The sequence below is a fragment of the Gobius niger genome (genome assembly GCF_951799975.1).
Source record: "Gobius niger genome assembly, chromosome: 17".
Taxonomy (NCBI): Eukaryota; Metazoa; Chordata; class Actinopteri; order Gobiiformes; family Gobiidae; genus Gobius; species Gobius niger.
The window spans coordinates 10,081,004-10,103,563 of record NC_136868.1 but is presented as its reverse complement, the minus strand read 5'-3'; the positions used below and the strand labels follow the sequence as shown (position 1 = coordinate 10,103,563).

General features: G+C 41.7%; 1 protein-coding gene across 1 annotated transcript in view; it reads left to right on the top strand.

Moving 5' to 3' along the window:
• atp10a (ATPase phospholipid transporting 10A) overlaps nucleotides 1-22,560 on the top strand; it is a 72,997-nt gene that overhangs the window by 13,310 nt on the left and 37,127 nt on the right. The window contains exons 3-11 of the mRNA XM_079574851.1: nucleotides 1,022-1,107; nucleotides 5,372-5,478; nucleotides 5,582-5,713; nucleotides 7,208-7,338; nucleotides 11,271-11,523; nucleotides 12,378-12,595; nucleotides 13,444-13,638; nucleotides 16,064-16,350; nucleotides 16,720-16,988. Of these exons, the coding sequence (XP_079430977.1) occupies nucleotides 1,022-1,107; nucleotides 5,372-5,478; nucleotides 5,582-5,713; nucleotides 7,208-7,338; nucleotides 11,271-11,523; nucleotides 12,378-12,595; nucleotides 13,444-13,638; nucleotides 16,064-16,350; nucleotides 16,720-16,988 (1,678 nt within the window). The remainder of the gene's footprint in view (nucleotides 1-1,021; nucleotides 1,108-5,371; nucleotides 5,479-5,581; nucleotides 5,714-7,207; nucleotides 7,339-11,270; nucleotides 11,524-12,377; nucleotides 12,596-13,443; nucleotides 13,639-16,063; nucleotides 16,351-16,719; nucleotides 16,989-22,560) is intronic.

Sequence of the window (22,560 nt, the reverse complement as noted above, 5' to 3'; positions counted from 1 at the left end):
AGTGATTTAACTACCGGACTACGTGTGCGGTTATACGAAAATAATGCACGCTTGTTAGCACCCACCAGCCAATCAGAATCGAGTATTCACCCAGACCATGGTATAAGCCATAATGACTGAAGATGAACCCACACTAGGGCTGCGCAATTAACCTTTTATCAAATCGAAATTGAGGTCTCTGCCATTTGAGTGCAAGACATGTTGGCCAATCAGAATGATCGAGCTCCACACGTGTCATACACAGCGTAAACTGCAAACTATTCTCACCGCTAGTAACAAACGAGTGTCCCGCGACCTGCGATTGGGTCACATAATTTTAATTTCACTGTGGACCTGGTTGAGATGGCCTAAAAAAGCCGATCGCCTCTGCTCATCTCTGTACACGCGTATCATTGTATTAAGCTGCATCTAACGGGGTCATCGCCGTGTCGTCACGTCCGAGGCTGAACACAAATGTATTAGATAGATAATAATAGTTCTATGGTGGGTCAAAACAATGTTCACCAACAGAGCATTGCTTCTGTAGAAATATCTGCGCTGTAAAAAATCTGTGATTTGAATAAAGAGCTCTTCATCATTCATGAAAACATCCGAGGAACATCACGGAAATAAACAACAACATATTCGCAGCAGCTTTTTCACGTAAATATGTGGCGGATTTTCATAACACAGGCAGCGTTTTGCAGCTTGTGATTCAGGGAATGCCTTCATGTAGCTAAATAGGCAGGGAGAAAGGGTGTGAAAGCGGCACCTTTAGTAGATTAAAACTAAGGAGTTTCTTTTCCATAAAAGAAGATTTGCAGATTTGTATCTTGTTGCTGCATGAAGCTGAAATGTGATTAATGAGCACCATGATGTTTAACAGCAGTTTTAGAAGTTTATATGCAGCTCAATTGCATGAAAATAAAACATATGCTGTATATAGAATATTAAAATCGAATCGCATTTGCAATATCTGTGTTAATATTGCTGATGTGATTATATAAAATGGTTACTTACCGTCCCTTATTGTGCGTTGCAGGATTGTGACTTCGACCCTCTGAAGTACACCAGTGTGATTGAATGTGAAAAGCCCAACAATGACCTGAACAGATTTCGAGGTTACATGTAAGTATCTCTCCGCCCTTTTGACCTTCTCATCAGATGTAAACAAACACAGTTGCGTCGCATTAAGACTATGGATTGGAGTTATTTCTTACATGCAGTTTGCTGAACCACCAGGGACCCAACGTGTAATTACGGCTTAAACAGTTTTCCAAATCAGGGATATGATTCAACATTGTGGCATGTGGTTTCAGCCGTGTTCCTCTTGGAGTCTGTGCATCTGAGCGCAGTGCAGCACAGTGTGTCACCTTTACCCCATTGCGGGGCCTTACTCTGTGTGTGCCTACTCTGCTCTCGAGCATTTCCATAATGTGTCGGCACTGGAACTAATAGAGAATCGTCTTCTTCCCTGGCCAAGATGAGCCAAGTCTGTACTAAACATGACTGAAACACACAGGAGAGACAAAACCATCTGAAACTTTCATAGGATGCGTGTTCTGATATTATTAGGGGAGATTTTCACAGACCATTAGCATTAGCCACCATTAGCTTGGCTTCATGGTTTGTCTTTCATTTGCGTCTTTGGCTTGGCACTTCTGAATAAACTTAAAACTCCATTAAAAAGCCATCCGTCCACAGTGTTTCCTTTGTTGGTTTGCGTGCATCTCTTTACTGAGCCAAGTGGAGCTGGGTTTTAGGTATTCGTGCCGTAGAGAGCTCATTTTGCTGTAGAAAACCAGCTAATAGTGGCTGAACCTATGGGTCATAATTGCTTCGATCTTACACTTGGTTAGAACATGCAATATCGATCTGAAACAATCAAGCAAATAAGCCCCTCCCACCCCCTCTTCACGCTCCCCTTTGCTACACAGCTGTTTCAGTGAAAAGAGAGGCAAAGAATAGAAGAAGAAAGAAAGTCCTTGTGTGGCTGTAGCTAAAGTGTGATGCAAGGACTGCAAGAGGTCGAGAGGTGAGGAGGGTATTTCCTGGATACATAGGACTAGGGCTGGGTACCGTTAAACGATTCCTGTATGGTATAAAAAAAAAAGTTTAGGTACTATTGGTATCGAAAAAAATAAAAGTATCAAAAGAAGGTACTGAAAAAAATATCTTCTAACCTTAGAACAAAGTTTTGATGCTGTTGGTCCAAAAAATGTTTAACCATTTTTGCCCAATTGTTATTTCCCTTTTTTTCTGCCTAATGTTTACCCAATTTTACCCAATTTTTTTAACACAATTTCTGCATGTTTTTTATTTTTTTATTTCTATTTTCAACTATTTTTCCCCAATTTACTCTCACTTTTTGTTTCCTTATTTTTGCCACAATTTCTTCCAAATTCCCCCCATTTTTTCCCCTCCAAATTATTCCCCATTTTTCCCAAATCATCTTCTACATTTGAGATGAACCCGATATTGTGAATTTGCAGATCTTCCAAACATTATTGTTCTGTTTTCTGGTTCTAGATGACAAATATTTTAGTATAGGTATCGTTCAGATAATGGTATCAAAAACCAAGTATCGTTAAAGTACTGGTATCGTAAAAGTGTAACGGTACCCAGCCCTAAATAGAACCTCAGGAGGAGCCTTTTGGGAGCTGTCTACTCGGTGCGATGAACAGTGAAGAATAAAAAATGACTCAAAGATGCGCTAGTGGGTCGAAACACAGCTCCAGATATGTATTTGATGACCGAACACAAGTAGATATGCATGATACCTTCCCTTTTAGATGGTGGTGTATTTGTTTGTGTAACATACAGCAGTTAAATAAATGCCCCCGGGGTGTGTGCGAGTCAGTGTGTGGGACGTCCCGATGCTCGTCACATGATGCTGACAGCTCCGCTCCGCTCTGGACCAGATGCTGTGGGTGTCTCTGTTGCCGGGCTGCACCCGAGCGGCTCGTGTTTTATTACATTACGACCGACGACAGCGGCGCTAATCTCCCTGCCCCCGGTCAGACACAGAGCGCCTCTGCTCTCTGAATATTATCAATTTGTCCCACGGTTAGTGAGCTATTAGATGTGTTTGCGTGTTTACATGTTTGGGAAATCTTGTGTGGGCTCAAACCTGTTCAGACAGGCAATTATTAAAACCTGTTTTTCTGGTGGGGACCTCCAGCAACATATAGTGAGGTTTTGTATGATCGCTGGTTCATTTTAGGTAAAAGTGTGGATTTAAATGAGAAAAAGGTGATTCATTTTATGGCCAACCCGAAGTAAAGGCAGTTAACCATTTTTGAAGGAAATCCACAAATAATAAACTGCATAATTCATTTGTTGGGGCTTAGGCTCACAATCAGACGGAATAAAAGAAGCAGTTTGCAGCAGTGGTCAGTGCTTCTGAAACGGGGCCATTTGTGCTGACATCAGGGCCCTCCATGAAGCTGTAGAGACCGTGATCAATAGAGATGCCCAGTGGAATGGACTGATATCGTCTTTTGGGCCTTTGCCTCTGAGGGAATGTTGGTTTTTGTGATTGTCTCAGCGTTTTAGAAAGATATGAGGACTTATTTCTGTCATTTGCCGGGCCTAATGATGTCCTGCACCAAACTCTCTGCTGCAGCGTTTAAAACGGTCGAGTCTGACGTTTTGTTGCCAACAGTGTGTTGAATTTTCAAAGCCTGCAATTTCAAACTGGCTCTTTTTAGTCAGATTGTTCGGGTGGGCCAGTTCTTGATGTCTTGATCCTATTTTATTTTTACTTTTACAACTTAATATGGATTTTGATGGACATACAGTAGATGTTCTCTAAGCACAATTGGATTAGAATTATACAGTAAAACACACTGCAGTTGACTTTCACATCTCAAGATGCCCTCATGTTTGCAGTGGTGGGCCGTCAAAGCCTTCTCTGATAGCCCTGGACAAATGAAGGGTTGCTTATTTTGGTATTGTTGAGGTGTAAGATTGAGATTGAGCTGCCCCTGTGTTGTCAGACCGCACACATGATTGACACTCAGCATGACGTACAGAATTATCAGCCAATCAAAATCAGACAAACAATGGCAGTGCGTCCCCCAGGCCCTGCTGTGTCTCAGAAGCTTCCCCTTCATGCACCTCTCTTGGGAAAATCGCTAATGTAACCGGGCATGAGCAAGATGTTCCAGCCAATCAGTTGCAGGCTCAGCTAAACCGGATAAAAAAATATCCTCTTGTGAATTGATCACGGATACTTCGTCATGAAGAGCTTTGATAGAAAAGCAGCGGGAGACAGCGGGACTGGCTTCCTGGGCAGGAGAAGAGTTTGGCCTTGGACAGGCGAAGAGTGAAGGGTTTCCCTGCATCAGCTGCGCTGGGACTGGGGTAAGGAACAGGTACGGGACTACGAGCGCTAAAAAGGCATCCCACCATAGCACCAAGCTGTAAGTTTGGAATAAGTTGAGCTGTTTCTCCGTTGTATTTTTTGTTTCATTGTTCTTGATGTTATAATATTTTATGCCTTGTTCTGTATTTTTGTATTCCTATATTTTTTACGTGAAGCACTTTTGGCAGCCGTGGTTGTTGTAAATGTGCTATAGAAATAAAGTTAACCTTGACCTTTTATTACTTTGCGTTTGGGTTGATCATGTCTCGTCACACATCATAATGTGCTCGTCTCCGTCATGTGTCGTGTGTTTCTGTAGGTTTAGTTTGGGGCGGAGGCACCGCTGCTTTAGTTTGCGTTGTTGATACATCCTTTGGCGTACGAAGGCCTTTGAGTGAACCCAGGTCGCTACTGAAGGCCCTGAATGAAACCCCACGGCATGAATGTTTGTTTATTTTTCTAAAAGCAAACAGTGGGAAAAAAATCTTGGCTTTCTGGTTTTATTCCTGAACAACATTGTTTTGTTTTTTGTTTTGTTTTTACTTGGAGAATCAAGGAAGCTGTGTGGTTGCTTTTTCCAACACACAGCAAGTAAGTTTCAGGTTTGATTCCCAGACGATGTGGGGCTTTTCTTTACATGTTCTTCCCTTGTCTAGTTGGGTACCACCAATGATGTACATTTTCACCTCCACGTCCGTTCCCTAAACTTCACATATAGCAAAAAAAACAAACATACCTTAAAGGGGCTGGAAGCAAGTTCGCCATTTTATACTCACTACTGCCACCTCAGGCCATATGGGTAACTGCACCTTCTATATTAAGCTCGTGCATGACGGCAATTCGGGCCGAAGTGACACATTTTTGAGTGACCGTACAGGATTTTAGAGGCAGTTGTGGTGAACAGGTCTGAGCTCATTCTACACATTAGGAAATGGCTTGAACATGCAGGGGGAGGAAAATACTTAATTTTAACATTTTTAAACTCCTTATAGTCCCTTTAAGTTAACCCTTTTTTGTCCTTGACAGAATCCACCGAAATGGGAGACGAGATGCACTTTACAAAGACAACCTGCTGCTGAGGGGCTGCACCATCCGTAACACGGAGGAGGCCGTGGGGATCGTCATTTACGCAGGTGTCTCCAAATACAGCAAATATCTGCAGAGCCTCAGTCTATTTAACCTCTGCAGCCCTTGTGTTTAACCTCTAACCTCCTTCTCCTCGCGGCGTCTGGGCAGGTCACGAGACCAAAGCCATGCTGAACAACAACGGGCCGCGGTACAAACGCAGCAAACTGGAGCGACAGATGAATGTAGACGTCTTCTGGTGCGTCATCATCCTGCTCGTCATGTGCCTGTTCACTGCTGTCGGTAAGAGCCACTGTGACACGGGACTATGACGTGGTGATGTCTTGAGTCTTGTTTAGTTTAGTCTTTTTTTTTACACTGGTGAATGTATGAGCCCCTTTGGTTTATTTGAGGCTCTGTAACAGATTGTTCCCATTTTCAAACCAAAAGAGTTAAGTCTGAGTTCTGGTCCAAACACATTCCTAACAGCCAGATTCGCAGGGATGATTTCCTAAGCGCGTTTCACATTTCAGAGAGCAGAGAGGCACAGAAAGGTTTCAACTATTTTAGCCTGAACAAAACTAAATGTTTTTAGCATCAGCGCTACTTCTGGGTTTACGATCAATAATAATACGGTGCCCTCTTCACACGGTGCCTGTTTTTTCCCACAATACAGTAAACTGCAAGGGTTTTCACTGGGGGTGCAACGGATCAAAAAACCGGTTCGGATAATTTTTCAGATCAGCAAAAGGCATATTATCTCCTTCCTTTAAACATGGACCAATGACCATTAATAAAAAAACTGTACTATTAATAGTACAAAATGTATCACAGACAATTAAATAGATTATAAACCTAAACTGTGTAGTAAATGTTATTTCAGTAACAAGTAATAGGCCTATAGGTACCTGTGTATTCACAGGTTGTTGCTAAATGAGGCTGTGGGACCGAAACCAAACTGAACATTTAAATGAATAAAGCCCGGTCTGCTCTCCCCAGCTCCACACACTGATCAAATCAGCTGATGTCCGGACTCTCGCACTGTTCACCATTTCTGTTCACCAATTTGACAGGGAAGCCAAAATGTTCTCATTTAAATGACACAAGTTCAAGTGTGTGTGCCGCCCGAAGATATTGATCCGAACGGATCACGGATTAAAGATGATCTGTTGCACCACTAGTTTTCACTCAGTTACAAACATAAGAAATCAGGTACAGCACCTTTTTAATGTTTTGCTAAATCGATACGTCAGGTGACAGATGACTACATCTCCAGATTTTGAGGCTCTGCTTCACCTTCTCATTGATCTCTCCATGTATTAGCGAAGAGCGATGCCGTAGAAACCTTGGCTTGTTATCAAAAAGTGTAATAGACTTTTACAGTGAATGTTGTCAAATGACACGGACGGGGCCTTTCTGTGTGGAGTTTGCATGTTCTCCCCGTGTCTGCGTAGGTTTCCTCCGGGTACTCCGGTTTCCTCCGGGTACTCCGGTTTCCCCTACCACTAAAAACATGTACAATAGGCCAGGATGTATGAGAGTGTGTTTGAGAGTGCGCATGGGGGACGACGGATGAAAATTAGCTTAAGGCTACAATCCGGTGTGGCTTGTTCATTAACTTGCACTGTCCCTGCCAAAAAACATAAAATAAAATAAATAAAATAAATGATTTTATTGTAGTGATCCAAATGCTGTCTTCGTCTTGACGCTTGTGTTTCACCAAAAAAGCAATTTCTTGCTGACTGCTGTGAGCTCCTGTGTGTATGTGTGAATGTTCTGACCTTGTGCTGCTTTCAGGTCACGGGCTGTGGATGTTTCAGTACGGCGATAAGAGGCCGGTGTTTGACGTCCTGAGTCCGGAGGGGACCGACTTATCTCCCATAATGTCCGCCATCTATCTCTTCCTCACCATGATCATCGTCTTTCAGGTACAAAAACGTAAAGAAAAGGTCCAAAAAACAAAAGCAGCGCTGACTGAAATTAATGGGGAAATAAAACAGTGGTGGATGTTTTATCGTGCTGTGTCCACTCTCGGCCCTGTTTTAGATAATCGCCGGCCCCAGGGTGAGTTTGACCTCTAGATTTGTATCTTTCTGGCTGCAATGCATTGATATTGCGCTGGACATACTATCTCAATGCTTCAAGGGGAGAAAAAAACTTGTATGAGAAGTGAATTGTGCCACCTGACAGATATTGATCACTGCTTTGGGCTTTAAAATGTCAAGACAGTAAAGCACTGAGAAAAAGGTTGGTTTGTATTGGCCAGAGAAAGGTGTAAAAATGCTCAGACAACTGCCAAGGCACTAATCCTATCTCGCAATTTCATTTTCTTGTATCTTCTTACCTGTGTTCTAAATAGTTTAGCTCCAAAGTTTACAGCGGGTACGTCTTACGTCTTCTGATACGACGATACAATTGTAATTCAACTTAACCACTTAATCCTCACCTTAACCGACTGCATTTTCTTCAGTGCGGCTTTACCCAAATCTCAAAGCTTCTGGACAGGAGAGAACAGCCGTAACGCATCATTTGAAAGCGAAGGCCTGCAAAACTGATCCCAACTTTTTTGTCACGTTTTGGTCACTTTTTCCATCGCATTTTTGTCACTTTTTTATTGCTTTTTCATCTCTCTTTAGTCATGTGTTTTTGTCGCTCTTTTGCCGCATTTTTATCACATTTTGAAAGTGTTTTTGTCACGTTCTCGCCTTTTTGAATCGCTTTTTTGTCGTTGCTTGTTGTCATGTTTTTGTCACTTTTTTTTCTTCAGCTTTTTAAATTTTCTTTTTTGTGGCTTTTTTCCCCCACGTTTTTCATCACTCTTTAGTCGGGTGTTTTTGTCACCTTTTTATCGTGTTATTGTTGATTTTCCAGCACATCTTTGTCGCTCTTTTTCTTTCTTTTAGATTTGGGTAAAGCCAAACTGGTGAAAATGTGCTCGGCTCAGGTGGGAGTTAAGAGGTTAAGAGGCCTTTATTTGTTATAACTTTGCTTATGGCTTACAGTCCATTTTTAAAATATTATTTTTTCAGAGATTTTTTCAGATATTTTGAGCCATAATAATCAAAATTATAAAAAAGGCTATACATATCTCACTTTGCATTTAATGAGTCATATATTAGTTTCACAGTTTAAGAAATGAATGCTATTTTTAACGATATTCTAATTTTCCGAGTTTCACCTGTACAGTATATTATTTGTGCAATGAGATCTTTTGTCTTAATTTCAGGGCAGATTCTTAAAATGAGTTACACAAACCAAGGTCAAATTCTTAGATTACACAGTTGATAGTCGTTAGCCTCGCCCTCTGACACTTCGTTAACAATTTCCTCCTGTGTACATGACTCAATAAGGTATGCAGATGACGTCACAGCATGGTATCAGAAGCCAAAGGAGTGCATCGAGTTGTGAAATGTTATTTTTGGTTAGTTTTTGACACTCTGCACATGTAGGATTTGGTATAGAATGAAAATGACCTACAATACATGACACTCTGATCTCTCTCCCTTCAATGCCCCTCCTCCCTCCGCTGCTCCTGCACCTCTCCACCCCCGACAAGGACATTGAATTGTGTAAATTGTAAGGTATTGCTCTCTGTACATAGTGTTAACCTCTTAACCCCCCCCCCCACCTGATCCAAGCACATTTTCTCTTGTATGTCAATCTAAAATCTTCTTGGAAAAAGAAGTGTTAAAATAGCAGCAGAAATTAGACTAAAACAAGTATGAAAATGCATCATAAGAGTGACAAAAAGCAATGATAATGTGGCAACAACGCGAGGAAAATGATCTGTTGAGATGAGTTTTGTGGATTGGTTGCGGTGGGGGTTAAGAGATTAACTTTATAACTGAATGGTCCTGCTTGCACAGAGGGTTGAGAGTCGAGCTTTTTCAGTCCTCTGGTCGTCGGTACATTTCATGTGGTCGGATTGACCATCAAGCTGACTTGGAGAGCGGGGTCACCTCACACTTATCGATTGCTGCTTTGGGCTCATAAGTGTCAGATGTCACCGTGTCCCGTGTCAGAAGGTGGTTCCCCTCAATAACGCGGGTCGCTTTGGCCTCATACAAACAGTAGCATTGAGCATCAGCTTCAGTACAGGCTGAACCGGACTCTCAAAAGCTATGAGTCATTTCTCCAGAAGTCATTAATGTTTCATGGAATTTCCTAGCTCTTTATACAAATACTATATAACTGGAGCATAATGCGAGTGTTTCATGATTTTCTTGGAAAGTTATAATTACTGCACAGACAAGGCTTTTAAAATGTGGTTTATTTAAATGGACACTTTTGTTTTTATTTGGCATAGTTTGTGTTTGGGAGTGTCGGATTCCTTTAATTATGTAAATCTACACGAATCTGGGCTTTAGAGTTCATTCACTGCTCCACAGAGAGTTAAGGTTTAGGAACTAAATATAGATTTTGGCTGCCCTTTGTCGCGCACACTGTGCCCCGCCAAATAAGATAAAGATGATGATGACAGCCGTGTTGATTTAAAGCAATTGCACTTCACCTCACGTAAAGAAAAGCAAAACTGACTGTTGATGTGCAGTTTGGGTGGTTTTTGACAGTCTGCGTAATGGTTTGATTTGGTCTTTCTGTGAATTGGTAAAGGCGGATCCAGAAGCTCTTTGATACCACTTGTTTAACCTCTTAACCCCCACCGGAACCGAGCACATTGTCTCCAGATTGGCATAATAAAAATCTAATAAAAGCAAAAAGGTGGCAAAGGAGCGACAAAAATTTGCCGGAAAAGCAGTAGTAACATAAAAAAGCAGCAAAAATGCATGGCTAAAGAGTGATGGAAAAACTTGATGAAAATGTAGCAAAAAAGCCACAAAGAAGTGACAAAAATGAGATGAAAAAGTGACTAAAAAAGGATTTAAAAAAAGCAACGAAAAAGATGAGAACACACAACAAAAACGCTTCCAAAATGTGACAAAAACGCGGCAAAAGAGCGACAAAAAACGTGCTGGAAAAGCAATAATAACGCAGCAAAAAAACGACAAAAACACAACTAAGGAGTGATAAAAATACAACAAGAAATCAACAAGAAAACCAGGAAAGAGCAACAAAAATACAATGAAAAAAGTGACCAAAACGCGACAAAAAAATCTACAAAAGCATGACAGAAAAATGAGGCGTCACACTGGCCAATATGGCTGTAAATTCCAGTCAAGAAACTTTTAGACTTGGGTAAAGCCGAACTGGAGATGGAGACTAGAGATGCAAGTTGGACATTTTACACTCACTACTGCCACCTCAGGTCTTACATGTAACTGCACCTTCTATATTAAGCTCGTGCATGACGGCGCTTCGGACCTGAACACCTTTTTAAGTGACAGTGCAGGATTTTTTGAGGCAGTTGTGGTGAACAGGTCTGAGCTCATTCTACACATCAGGCACAAGTAGGGGGAGGAAAATACTTACTTTTAACATTTTTAAGCTCCGTATAGGAGTTCAGGTGAGGGTTAAGAGGTTAAATACATTCTTCAACAAAAACTTTCTCATCTATTTTGCGTAGTTATTCATTTTCATTCTTACAAAAATACAGAAAGCTTTGTATGTGTTCCTTCTACACTGCAAATTGCTATTAAAGATATGTTTTTGCTTTTAACAGTGTCACAAAGTCCTGCAGTAATTTTGAGTTCCAAAGTATATCTTTTGCACTGTTATCGCCTTCATTTGTGCATGTTAAAGGCAAATATAAAGTAGTAACTTTTCGTTGTTCAGAAACACCAGACCGCTTCACTGCGTCTTGATGTAGTGATCCGTTGGCAGCCTGAACTAGTCCCCCCAGCGCTGTAGCCGCGTGTCTGTTTGATAAATGAGCAGCCGTTATCCTCCTCTGTGTCCTCTGCAGGTGCTGATTCCCATCTCCCTCTTCGTGTCCATTGAGATCGTAAAGATTTGCCAGGTTTATTTCATCCACAACGATCTGGAGCTGTACGACGAGGAGACGGACTCCCATCTCCAGTGTCGGGCCCTGAACATCACAGAGGACCTGGGTCAAATGCAGTACATCTTCTCGGACAAGACCGGGACGCTCACCGAGAACAAGATGGTGTTCCGGCGCTGCACAGTGGCCGGAGTGGAGTACTCGCATGACGCCAACGGTGAGAGAAGAGCATCGTGTATTAAAGGCTCTGTTCCTGAATGAAAGGATGCAATTGTTTCTTTAATATTTTGTCAGAGTTTTAGCAATATTCTGCCAAAAACACTGCCTTAGTTGTATTTTAAAGCATTGTAACTACTTCGGAGTTAGACCTTTGCCCATAATTTGAGAAATGTCTAGATCTGCTCAGACTGATGCATCCGTGACCCGCCCCCGGATAAAGCGGAAGAAAATGAATGGATGGATGGAGAGTTTCCTCGACCTTAAATGTTATTAAAAAACATTACATTGGATTCAAACTGGCACTAAATCTAAATGTATTGGAAAATAGCAACATTGCTTTACTATTTTTGCTGCATAAGCACATCAGAAATGCAGAAATGATGGTCCAGTACACATTCAGCGGCAATTTTGGCTGAAATTCTATTACTGATACAATTATTTACTCAAAGGTTTTCTGTTATTTACTTTTTGTTTTTGAATTTACAAATTTTCCCCTTATTAATACATTTTACAGTGTGTTTGCTATTGTTGAGAAAAGAAATACGCGCAGATTTTTGTGTTTGTGGCATTAAAGACATAGTAGTTGTTAGAGTTAAATGGCATTAAAAATAATTACATTTAACTTGCTGCGGCCTGGTTTTAGATACAATACTAGTATCACAAGAAAAATGTATATAAATATCACAAACTAATATTTTGTCCAAGCCCTACATTTTACTTGTGGTTGCTTAAGTTGCAGCTGAAACGCGGTCATCACTGCTGTAATTATAACCACAGGGCCCTACTGTTTGCTCTGTTAAATCCAGGCCTGGCTCGGCTAAACCCTGTGACACTTCCATGCTTTGTCTGCAGCGCGGAGACTGGCCATGTACCAGGAGGTGGACTCTGAGGAGGAGGAGTGTGTGTCTCATGGCGGGACGCTGCCCAGGCGCGACAGTGTGACGAGCCACACCAGCGCCCGCGTCGTCCTGAGGTCCCAAAGCACCAAGTCCCACCGCAGGACGGGCAGCCGGGCCGAGGCCAAACGAGCCAGCATCCTGTCCAAACACACCGCCTTCAGCAGCCCCATGGTCAGACCAGCCGCCACCTTTTAGGACTTAATGAGACGGCACTTTCCAATGCAAACATTTAAAGGCAATACACCGTATTTTCCGGAAGTCGCTCCGAAGTATAAGTTGCACCAGCCTTGGCAACTACCTGAGCACAGTCACTGCACCGTTTACAAACCTCTCCTGGCATTAGTTTGTTCAAGCTCTCATTTGCAAACTCGTTCCTCTTGCTGTGGTCATCTAGCTTTTAGCCCACGATTAGCTTATTTTGTTTTCTTCATTGCAGTAAGAGTAACCTCCGCTTTTCGCCAGTCCCTCCAAGTTTCTCGCTCAGTCCAAACTTTCTTTCTGCTGCTCGATTGCCGTTTTTTAAATATTCAGTGGTACATGAGTAGCAGATACTGGTACACAAGCCTAGAGCGCCCTCTAGCGGCTGTCAGTGTGAAAATAACTAATAAATAATGTATTTTTATATATAAGTTGCACCTGTGTATGAGTTGCACCTCCAACCAAACTATGAAAAAAGGTGCGACTTATAGTCCGGAAAATACGGAAGTCACTTTCACAAACCTCAAATGACTTTTAAAAGTCTGAATAAAGACAGATGCAAGAAAAGGCTTTGTGTGAAAATACAGGAAAACAGGAAACTAACTCAGTTAACTTTATTCAGAAAAAGAATGCGGCATTGTTATACAATGGAAAAACTAAGTGTGGACACGCACAAGATTCCATTGCCTTGTTATTATTCCACTGTATAATAAAATATGATGGAAAAAAATGAAAGGACTAAAGACGTAAAACCTGATCTATTCAGAATGATAAACAAATAAAGCACACATAACAAATATTCTCCTCGGTCTGACCCACAGGAGAAGGACATCACTCCGGACCCCCAGCTCCTGGACAAAGTGAACGAGTGCAGCAGTCAGATGGACTTCATGCGCTTCCACAGTCAGTCCCTGTCCACGCTGCCCTCTGACCTCTGTGACATCATCGACTTCTTCGTCGCCCTCACCATCTGCAACACCGTGGTGGTGTCGTCCCCGAACCAGCCGCGGCAGAAGGTAACGCTGAACAAGGCTGGAATGGTTTTCTTCCTGCATAGAGTAAACATGTCCAGGAGCATTAACTGGGGCAGACGATCTTTCCTTAAAGTCCAGATCTGATCACAATTTTGATTTTGTCATGACTCATGTGCACTTAGATATTACCCTAATAAACCCTTTATACACTGCTCAAAAAAAAAAGGGAACACAACACAATGTAACAAGGGAACACTTTATCCCTTTATTTTTGAGCAGCACATTTTAAAAGAACAAGTCACCGTTTTTTCATACTGAGATATGTTCTTACCAGAGCTTAGACGAGTAGATGCGTAACAGTCTAGTCTTTGTGCCCATGGAAGAAAACCTTTGGTCTATTTGCATGACTGAGCGCACGCACAAAGACCAGGCAGGTACATCAACTCGTCTAAGCTCAGGTAAGAACATATCTCAGTATGGAAAAACGGTGACTTGTTCTTTTAAAATGTGCTGCTCAAAAAATAAATTTTCCCTCATTGCTCTGTTTGATGGAATGTTTGCAAATCTTAAATGAAATATGGACAGAAATTTCTCTTGCCTGTATTAACCCGTTGCATGTGATCGCTCCCGTTCCATCTGTAGGTATTGTACTTTTTTTCCACATTTTTAAAGAATATTAGTAGTTTGCTCAAATAAAATCTTAAAACGTGGCCTGCTTCCAAAATATCTGAACACGAGGTGCTACGGTGCAAACCCAGTGAGTCACTTTGCCTCATCCTGACTGTGCACAAGCCGCTGCATAAATCATTCAGCTTTTACAGTGGCCACAAAGGCACCTTTAAAAATATGTGCAACTGTAACTCTAAACAAACACGGGACAGAAGCCTAATAAATATCACAAACCATCGTCCTCTGCACATTTCAGCTTCCCTTCGTCTTATCACGAGTTACTTTTTACATTTAGTTCATAAATAATGTTGTTAATGACAGATTTGTGTGTGTGAGCGGCGGGAACAGGACAGTCCACACCCAGGGCGTCCCAAAACAAAACACGGATACACAGCGGCCAGGGAGGGAGAACTTCAAACACTAGGTACAAAATACTGGAAGCGACGTGCGCATGGGACCAGTGGGAGAATTTTGGACCATTTTACTGTTTTTGGAAATTATGTTTGTGCAGGAGCCGCAGCCAAAGTAACGGGGTGTAAATTTTCTTTGTTTCAAAAGATGGGAACTGCTCCTGAAGGGTTCAAAAGAAGAGAAACAATAACTTTCAGAACAAATGTTTGGAGACAAATCAGCACAAAGTTATACAACTATTGTTGACGCTTACTCCAATACTATATAGTATATATAGTAATAGTTGGACAAACATCGTGAGACTAGTATCAAGTAAATTGTTTCTGCTCTTTTCAAATACCTGTAAAAACCTGGTGTGTCTTAAAATAATAAGTGTTTTTAAATGCACTGCCAAAAAACAACATAGAAAGAGAATGAAAAGGGATGCAAAGATTGAAATTGAGGAGAACTAGAAAAATGTCTTGATACATAATTACAGCATTTTCAGGTTGAAAAATCATTCACTTGACCGGTGTTGATTCGGGATGGGTTTAGTGTGAATTCATGAGAAGAGTTTGCTGAATTTTCAATGAAAACAACCATTTTGAAATTCTGATGACATGACATGACTTGCAAAAAAGACTTTCTCTTTCAGTTAAACCACCACCTTCCAGGCTTAAATGGATGAGATCATTGTTTATGGGGGAAAACGGTATATTTTAGAGAACAACAGTTTAACTGCGATATTGATCCCAATGAAAACAAAATGTCCATTCCTCTGCAGAAGAGTGGGGTCTTATGTTGAAAGCCTGCACAGCCTTACAGCTTAGATCACAACAAACACATGTCAAATGCATGTAAGGCTTATCATGGGCTCGAGGGCAGGGAAATATGACAATAAATATACAATTGTGATCAGATCCCTGCTTGGCTTTACTCACCTCTTTAAAGCAGTACTAAGTAACGGGGGTAGTACAAGTGTGGCCAGGAAACCATGTTTGCAACTTGACTGCCACAGGACCAGAGCAACCAACACACACTAATAGAATCACGAAGAAGAAGCTAACAGGCTAACGGGCAAAGCTAACTGCGGGCTAGCGTCACTTTAAACAGTATTTGCAACCAAGTTTCAGTGAGGAAAATTATTTCCATTGTATTATTGGATGTACAATATCCCTCTCTCCCATCGCCTTTTCTGTCGTAGTATTTACTCTCCAAGAAAATGAATAAGTTAAAAAAATCGCAACTTGCTACGACACCTGCAGTTGCGCTTATGGCCTCTAGGGGCAAGAGTTAATTAGTACTGCTTTAATATTAACACAATAAGGATGTGTCTTATCCTTATGTTTCAAATAAATCTTTTTTATTATCATACCGTCTTTACCTTTGGCGCCCGTGTGTGTTTCAGGTGAGGATGAGATTCGAGCTGAAATCTCCAGTGAAAACCATTGAAGACTTTATCAAGCGCTTCACGCCGAGTCGCCTCACCTCCGGCTCCAACAACAGCAGCTCGTCCAGCCTCAACCGCTCCAACAACCGCGGCGGCTCCAGCCTCATCTCCTCCCCCTCGGCGGACAGCACCCTCACCAAACTGGACGAAGAGAAGACCGCTCCGGACCTACAGCACGCCTTCACCCCCGTCCCGCAATGCTTCGACCCGGCTAAGTCTTGGCGATTAGAGGAAGGAGAGTTGAGGTGAATCATACTGTAATTGTCACCTTGAACACACTGTAAACATAACAGCCATGCAACCGCTAAGCTTTTTAGACGCTTAGCAACTCAAATATACAAAACGGAATAGACTTTTCATTATGTCTTGTTTTCAAGAGGTTGTGAATTTAATTAAAGTTATTTCGAAGGTGCTTATACAAATCAACACATCAGCTTATATTTTATTACCTCCTCAGTTCTTTCCGATGAGAAAAGGCCAAAACCAAGCCCAGACTTTAATTGAACTTGAGTAAACAGTGCTTCAGGTAGTGCAACCAGGAGCAGGCAAAAGTTACCATGAAGCTTGTTTGTGTTCTGAAATCCAACAATGTCATATGGAAACTATCCTCCTAGGTATGAGGCTGAGTCCCCGGACGAGGCGGCGCTGGTGTACGCTGCCCGGGCCTACAAGTGCTCGTTGGTGGGACGTCTGCCCGACCAGGTGACGGTGGAACTGCCCCATCTGGGGAAACTGAGCTTCGAGCTGCTGCACACACTGGGCTTTGACTCGACACGGAAGCGCATGTCTGTGGTGGTCAGGCACCCACTGACCGACCAGATCACTGTGTACACCAAAGGAGCGGACTCTGTCATTATGGACATCATCAGACCCCCCGATACAGGTACCAACCTAAGCCCCTCTGAGAAGTGGCTGCAGTTATTCAGACAGTGCAGTTTCTTTTGCAACTATTTAAATATCCAATCTCTTTACGATCTTGATGAACATGATCTTGCTAGCCCTGAGATTCGAGACGGTAGCTGAAAATTATGTCTTGTATGAAAGGTTTTGTTGACCATCTTTGGCAGTGAATTTAGCTTGAACCACGCCACAAAGTGATGCATACATTTATTTAATCGTTTATTAGCTTGAGGTGGCAACAAATTACAAATTATTCATACTTAAAGACTAGGCTTGTTCTGTAGTGTTTTTTGGGCTCTGCAAACACTTAAACCTCTAACAGGGTATACATTTGTTTTACCTTTTTTGTTTTTGTAGTTCCAGGCTGCGTAACTCATAGCACAGACTTTGTTTATTATTCATAATATTAAATATTTTACACATACAGTATTATTCACTCAGTTTTTATCGGACTGGTACTCTGTATATCGGACTGGTACTGACACACTGTATTAGGGCTGAAAGATATTAATATCGAAAAAAGCAAGATATAAACAATATAGATTTTCATCACTAAAACTGCACTCTTTATTGTTATGTTTTTTTTTTCTGAAAAATGCTCGGTTATCACCCAACCCATAGTTATATGGTATCGATATCGAGATATCTAGCATGAATATCGAGAAATTTTGTCCATATTGTTCAGCCCTACTCTGTATATCGGACTGGCTCTCTGTACTCTGGGACTACTTAGCGTCCAGATATCTGATTGGATGGGGAAAAAATTGTGTTAAGACAATGACATGTTTTGTCATAGAAGTTTTTTTTTTGCAACTTCTTGCATTGATAGCTTGTCCAACTTTGAATAGGCACTTAGTAGTTCATTTGTTTAGTAGTGGTGTTTGGTTAAAGTCAGACAAGCAATGTTAAAACATCAAAAAATGAAACTCAAATATGTGAAGAGTCATAGCCCTTCTGTCCAGAGCTCGATGGCACAGTAATTGTAGTTCCCATGATTCCTCCCGCTGGGGTCGACGCAGAGTCTCGTGATGCGAGTGGGTCAGCTGACTACAAATCCTATCTGTTCATCTTCACGAGACCCTGACCCTTCAGTGCGTGCTCTGCATTCCTTTCTCACTTCACTTAATATGTACAGTAGACACATAAATGACGGGACCTTTGTTTTTTTAGGCGTCATGGCTCTAAGCTTAAACTGGTCACAGTTAGTAAACAAATAACATAACATTGCTCTACTAAACACCAACAATGCATTGGTTTTGCATTGGTTTATCAAAATAAAGCACATGGAAGAGGACAGCTGAACTTATTTACAAGTTATAAAGAAATGTGGCAGATCACAAGTTTGTCAGTGTAATAAAAACATCCCCAGAAGCCCTTTTTCCTCCTTAAACCATAAAACTGTGGTGCATATTGTCATTATGTCGTTGGGAAAGACGTTTCACTCACATTGCCCACTCCAGTCGTAGCAGAAAGGGCATTAACTAAAAGGGGCTGCTGGTTTAATGTGGCGAGCCTGGAACGAAAGGGAGAAGCTGTAGAGAAAAAAAGGCTTTACGTTTATAGTTCTCTCCCTTGTAAAAACAAAAATGGGGGAAATGCTATTTTTGCCACCAAACTTGAGGACACAGCTGCTTTGTCACTTTTCAAAGGCTTTTGTGCTATAGCGCCAAAATGTTATGATGTTTATGAACACATTTCGGATCGAGTGCCTTCTTGGAGTGTCTTTTCTCATTTCAAACACACCCTTTAAACATGTTCAGGTTTTCCACTGATGTAAAGTTGCGTCAGGCGTTGTATTTTTAAAGCTGCTCCTCTCAATGGGCGCCTTCACTGCTGCCCCTTGTTTTTAACGTGTTTGTTTTAAGACCCGCTCCTTCTCCAGGTCTGTAAATGGCAAAGGTTGCAGCGGCTTGTTAGTATTCCAGGCACACGCGGGGTCACAGTGGCAGCTTTTTCTAATGCGCTGTACATGGTCAACAGGCACATCTCCAGAGGTGCTTAGCCAAGACCGGCACCAACGCCTGGCTTTCGATAAAACACGCTCTGGCAAGGCGCTTTGGGCTTTCGTGACAAGAGCAGATTGTGTGACAAAGCGAGACAGTGAGGTATTTAGACAGAGCTGCACGAAACACAGTCAAATCGGAATTGCAAGTTAAATGGTGGCATATCACAAAGACGGGATATTACTTCACCAGTCTATTGTTGTGAAATGCATGTGATTCTTGTTTTAGAGTTGCAGTTCGTATTCCAGTCGTCTCCAAACGTGAGCGCTTCCAGAGTCATTTAAAATGTTTTGGATTTGTTTTTCTCTAAAGCACTTTGGGCTTTTATCTGTGAAAAGCACTGTACAAACAACTTTATTTGAATTGTGCACACTAAATAACAGAATAATCTTCTGAAAAATTACAAAATTGGGGTGCGATTTCGCAATTTATCGCAATATTTTGCTGGGCAATAAGATACTGATGCTTCTTATTCCAATATCAATACTGATGTCATGCATATTAATGAGGTCAAGAATTCAGTCGGAACAGTAGAGGGCAGCGCTACAATTTTAAATGGTAAATGGTCTCAACTTATGTAGCGCTTTTCCACCTACATTAGGCACTCAAAGCGCTTTACAGCAAGGATCCACTCACCCATTCATACTCTCATTCATACACCAATGTACGCAGACACTGGGGGTGAAGTATCTTGCCCAAGGACACGACGACAGTGTGCACTTTCAGGAGGTGGGATTCGAACCCCCCAACCTTCCGATCATGAGACCGCTCTGTCGCCCCTTAACCTCTTAACCCTTTCCTGAATGACCACATTTTCTCCAGTTTGTTTTTACCCGAATCTAAAAGCTTCAGGAAAAATATTAGACAAAAATGAGGATGAAAACAAAAAACATCAAAGTGACAACAAAGAAAAAAGACTAAAATGGCAAACGTGGGACAAAAGACCAACAAAAAAGCGATGGGGAAAAAAAGTTTTAAAAAGTGACGTTGTTGTGGATTTTCTTGCTTAATAAAGCTTAAAGAGAAGTTTGTCTAGTCAACATGTGAAGTTTATTACACAAATGCATTTGCGGAGAGGGTTACACAGACCGCGGAGATCATTGTAAGCTCTACTCTGCTCAGCCCTGGCACTACCTTTATAGGTGAGTGCCACAGACAGAGCAGCATGGACAGGGGTCATACACAACAAAGGGAAGCCCAGAAACACAGAGAAATGGTAATACAGTTGGAGATGTTAATGCAGCCACCAAAAGGCACTTTGCATGGTAATGAAATCATGGTGGCGTTTGGAGGCAGAAGGAGATCTTTTGCTGTTGGGGAGATGGGCCATTTGGGACCTTTGTCTAAAGGTGCGAGGGCCTCGTCTGGGGTCCAGGAAAGGCCGGTCTCTCTACCTGGTTTAGTCAAAGGCCCAGCAGGGGACCCAAGAAGACAGGACGCCAGTGTGGTTACTAATTTAACTAACTAAATACTAAAATGCCATAACACGGCAACGACGCAAGGGTCAGTTTAAATCAGTTTTGTAGGTCTTGGCTTTCAAATGAGATGTTGCACTGGCCCATAGCTCTCCAGTCAAGAAGCTATAGATTTAGCTAAAGCCGAACAGGAGAAAATGAACTCGGTTAAGGTGGGAGTTAAGAAACACAGTCTTTTAAACAGACTTTAAAAATAGTTTTAATAAATATGAATAAGATGCATTTGTGATTGACTTATTCCTTTCAAAATAAGATCGTGGTTTCTTGTTTATTTCAAAGTAAATGAAGCGATGCCACTGACAGATCAACAGGCCCATTTTTAGTGTGTAGGTCAGGGTAATGTATTCACTTTAAATAAAGGCGGGTACAAAGCACAGGACAACAATGTAAATCCTGAATAATTTATTGCTGGATAGGAGAAAGGTTAAATACCACATGTTGCTTTAAAAAATGTGATGTATCGTAGGTTATTTTTGTGCAAAATATCGTAGTATCGGCATATCGTGAGATTATCATGAGCCATGTATCGTGAATCGTGTTGTGAGGTACCCAGAGCTTCCCTACGTCCAATAGTCCACCATACTCTGCACATAGACTTGTTGCATGTGGCCCTTAGACTCTGCTATGCTAGTCTTCTAAATAAAACCACACGCTTGCCCTCACCATAAATGCATGTAGTTGTTTACAAACATTGACAAATTTACTGTGCACTCATCCTGTGGTTACTGCCAGAGAGCAACTCCTCCTGACTTATTGCATTACGCAGCTGTTGCCGTACTGTGTGGTTAATGCTTTTAGTGGGCTGCCCCTGTGTGTTCATTAGAGACAGCTCATAAAAAACTGCTCCGGACTAAATGATCCACCTACTCGGAAGGAGACTTGTTAACTGTGGCACATCTCTGAAGCAAATTATCATCGTCTTTGCAGATTTCTTTTGTGCGTCGCCTCCTTTGGAACCAATTTACAATAGGATCCGTCGTCTTCTTTCTAGCATTACCTTGTTTGCAGCAAGGTTATGCCATCGTACTTTTTCAGACAGGTTTCAGACTTGCACGTTATGTTATTAAACCAAAAAGAAAAAGCTTTTACATTTGTGAAAATACTGCGAAACTCATTTGAAAACATGTTTCATCGGGGTCTAAACTATAAACTGTTTTCAGCTTTTGTACAATTTAAGACACAGAAACCTTTCTCTGCAGAGGACATCTCGCTACCGCAATAATTAAAGTCTTTGCAGTTTGCTAATTTCTTTCAATATAACTGCAGCCCTCGTCCAAACCAATGTGAGACTAAGCCTAAGACACAATACCAGCCACAGGGGTGTGATAGCTTCATGTGGCATTGTTCTCAAGTGCTTTTGCAAGAGTAAACCAATGTTACACAAGTTCTTTGGGTAGTTGTCATAAACTAGTCAGAGTTTGTCCAGAATCTTTTCAAACAGATGGAGTTTTTTGACATAACCACCTCCTTCTAACAAGTGTCCTTTCAGAAGTGTGCTCACAGCTGTTTATTTTTCCTTCGAAAAAGGAAGTCAGAGCAGGACGGCCTTCACACAGCAAAAACTAACCTCAAAAAGTTATTTAGTTAAACAGAAACAAATAAGATCAACGTGTATAAAGGTAAAACTGTGAGTTGAGATTGTGAATGTAATTCTTAATGCTTTAGATAACAGCGTCATGTGGCTGCATGTCCATCTATTTAAGCAAGGTGAGTTTATTTGCAGAGCACAACTTTAAAGTGGTTTACAGAGAAGGAAGTGCTAAAGTATATACAATTACATTTAAAAAGCAAAAAATAAAATCTGCATGGATATGCCGATCCGATGTTCGGTATCGGTATCAGCAGCCGATCCGGACATTTTGAGAAGATCGGATCAGATCTGATGACTGGATCGCGTCCGATACCAAAGACGGCTGTGAATCTGCTCCTGGATCTGCAGCAGCTCCACCTGCAGGTTTACTGCACCCCAGTGCCTCGAGGTTTGTCACAGCACAGCGGTAAACCTGCAGACTGGAGCCGCTGCAGGTCCAGGACTGCAGATTCACGGCCTTCATGCTATCGCTAAGCTAGGCTACTA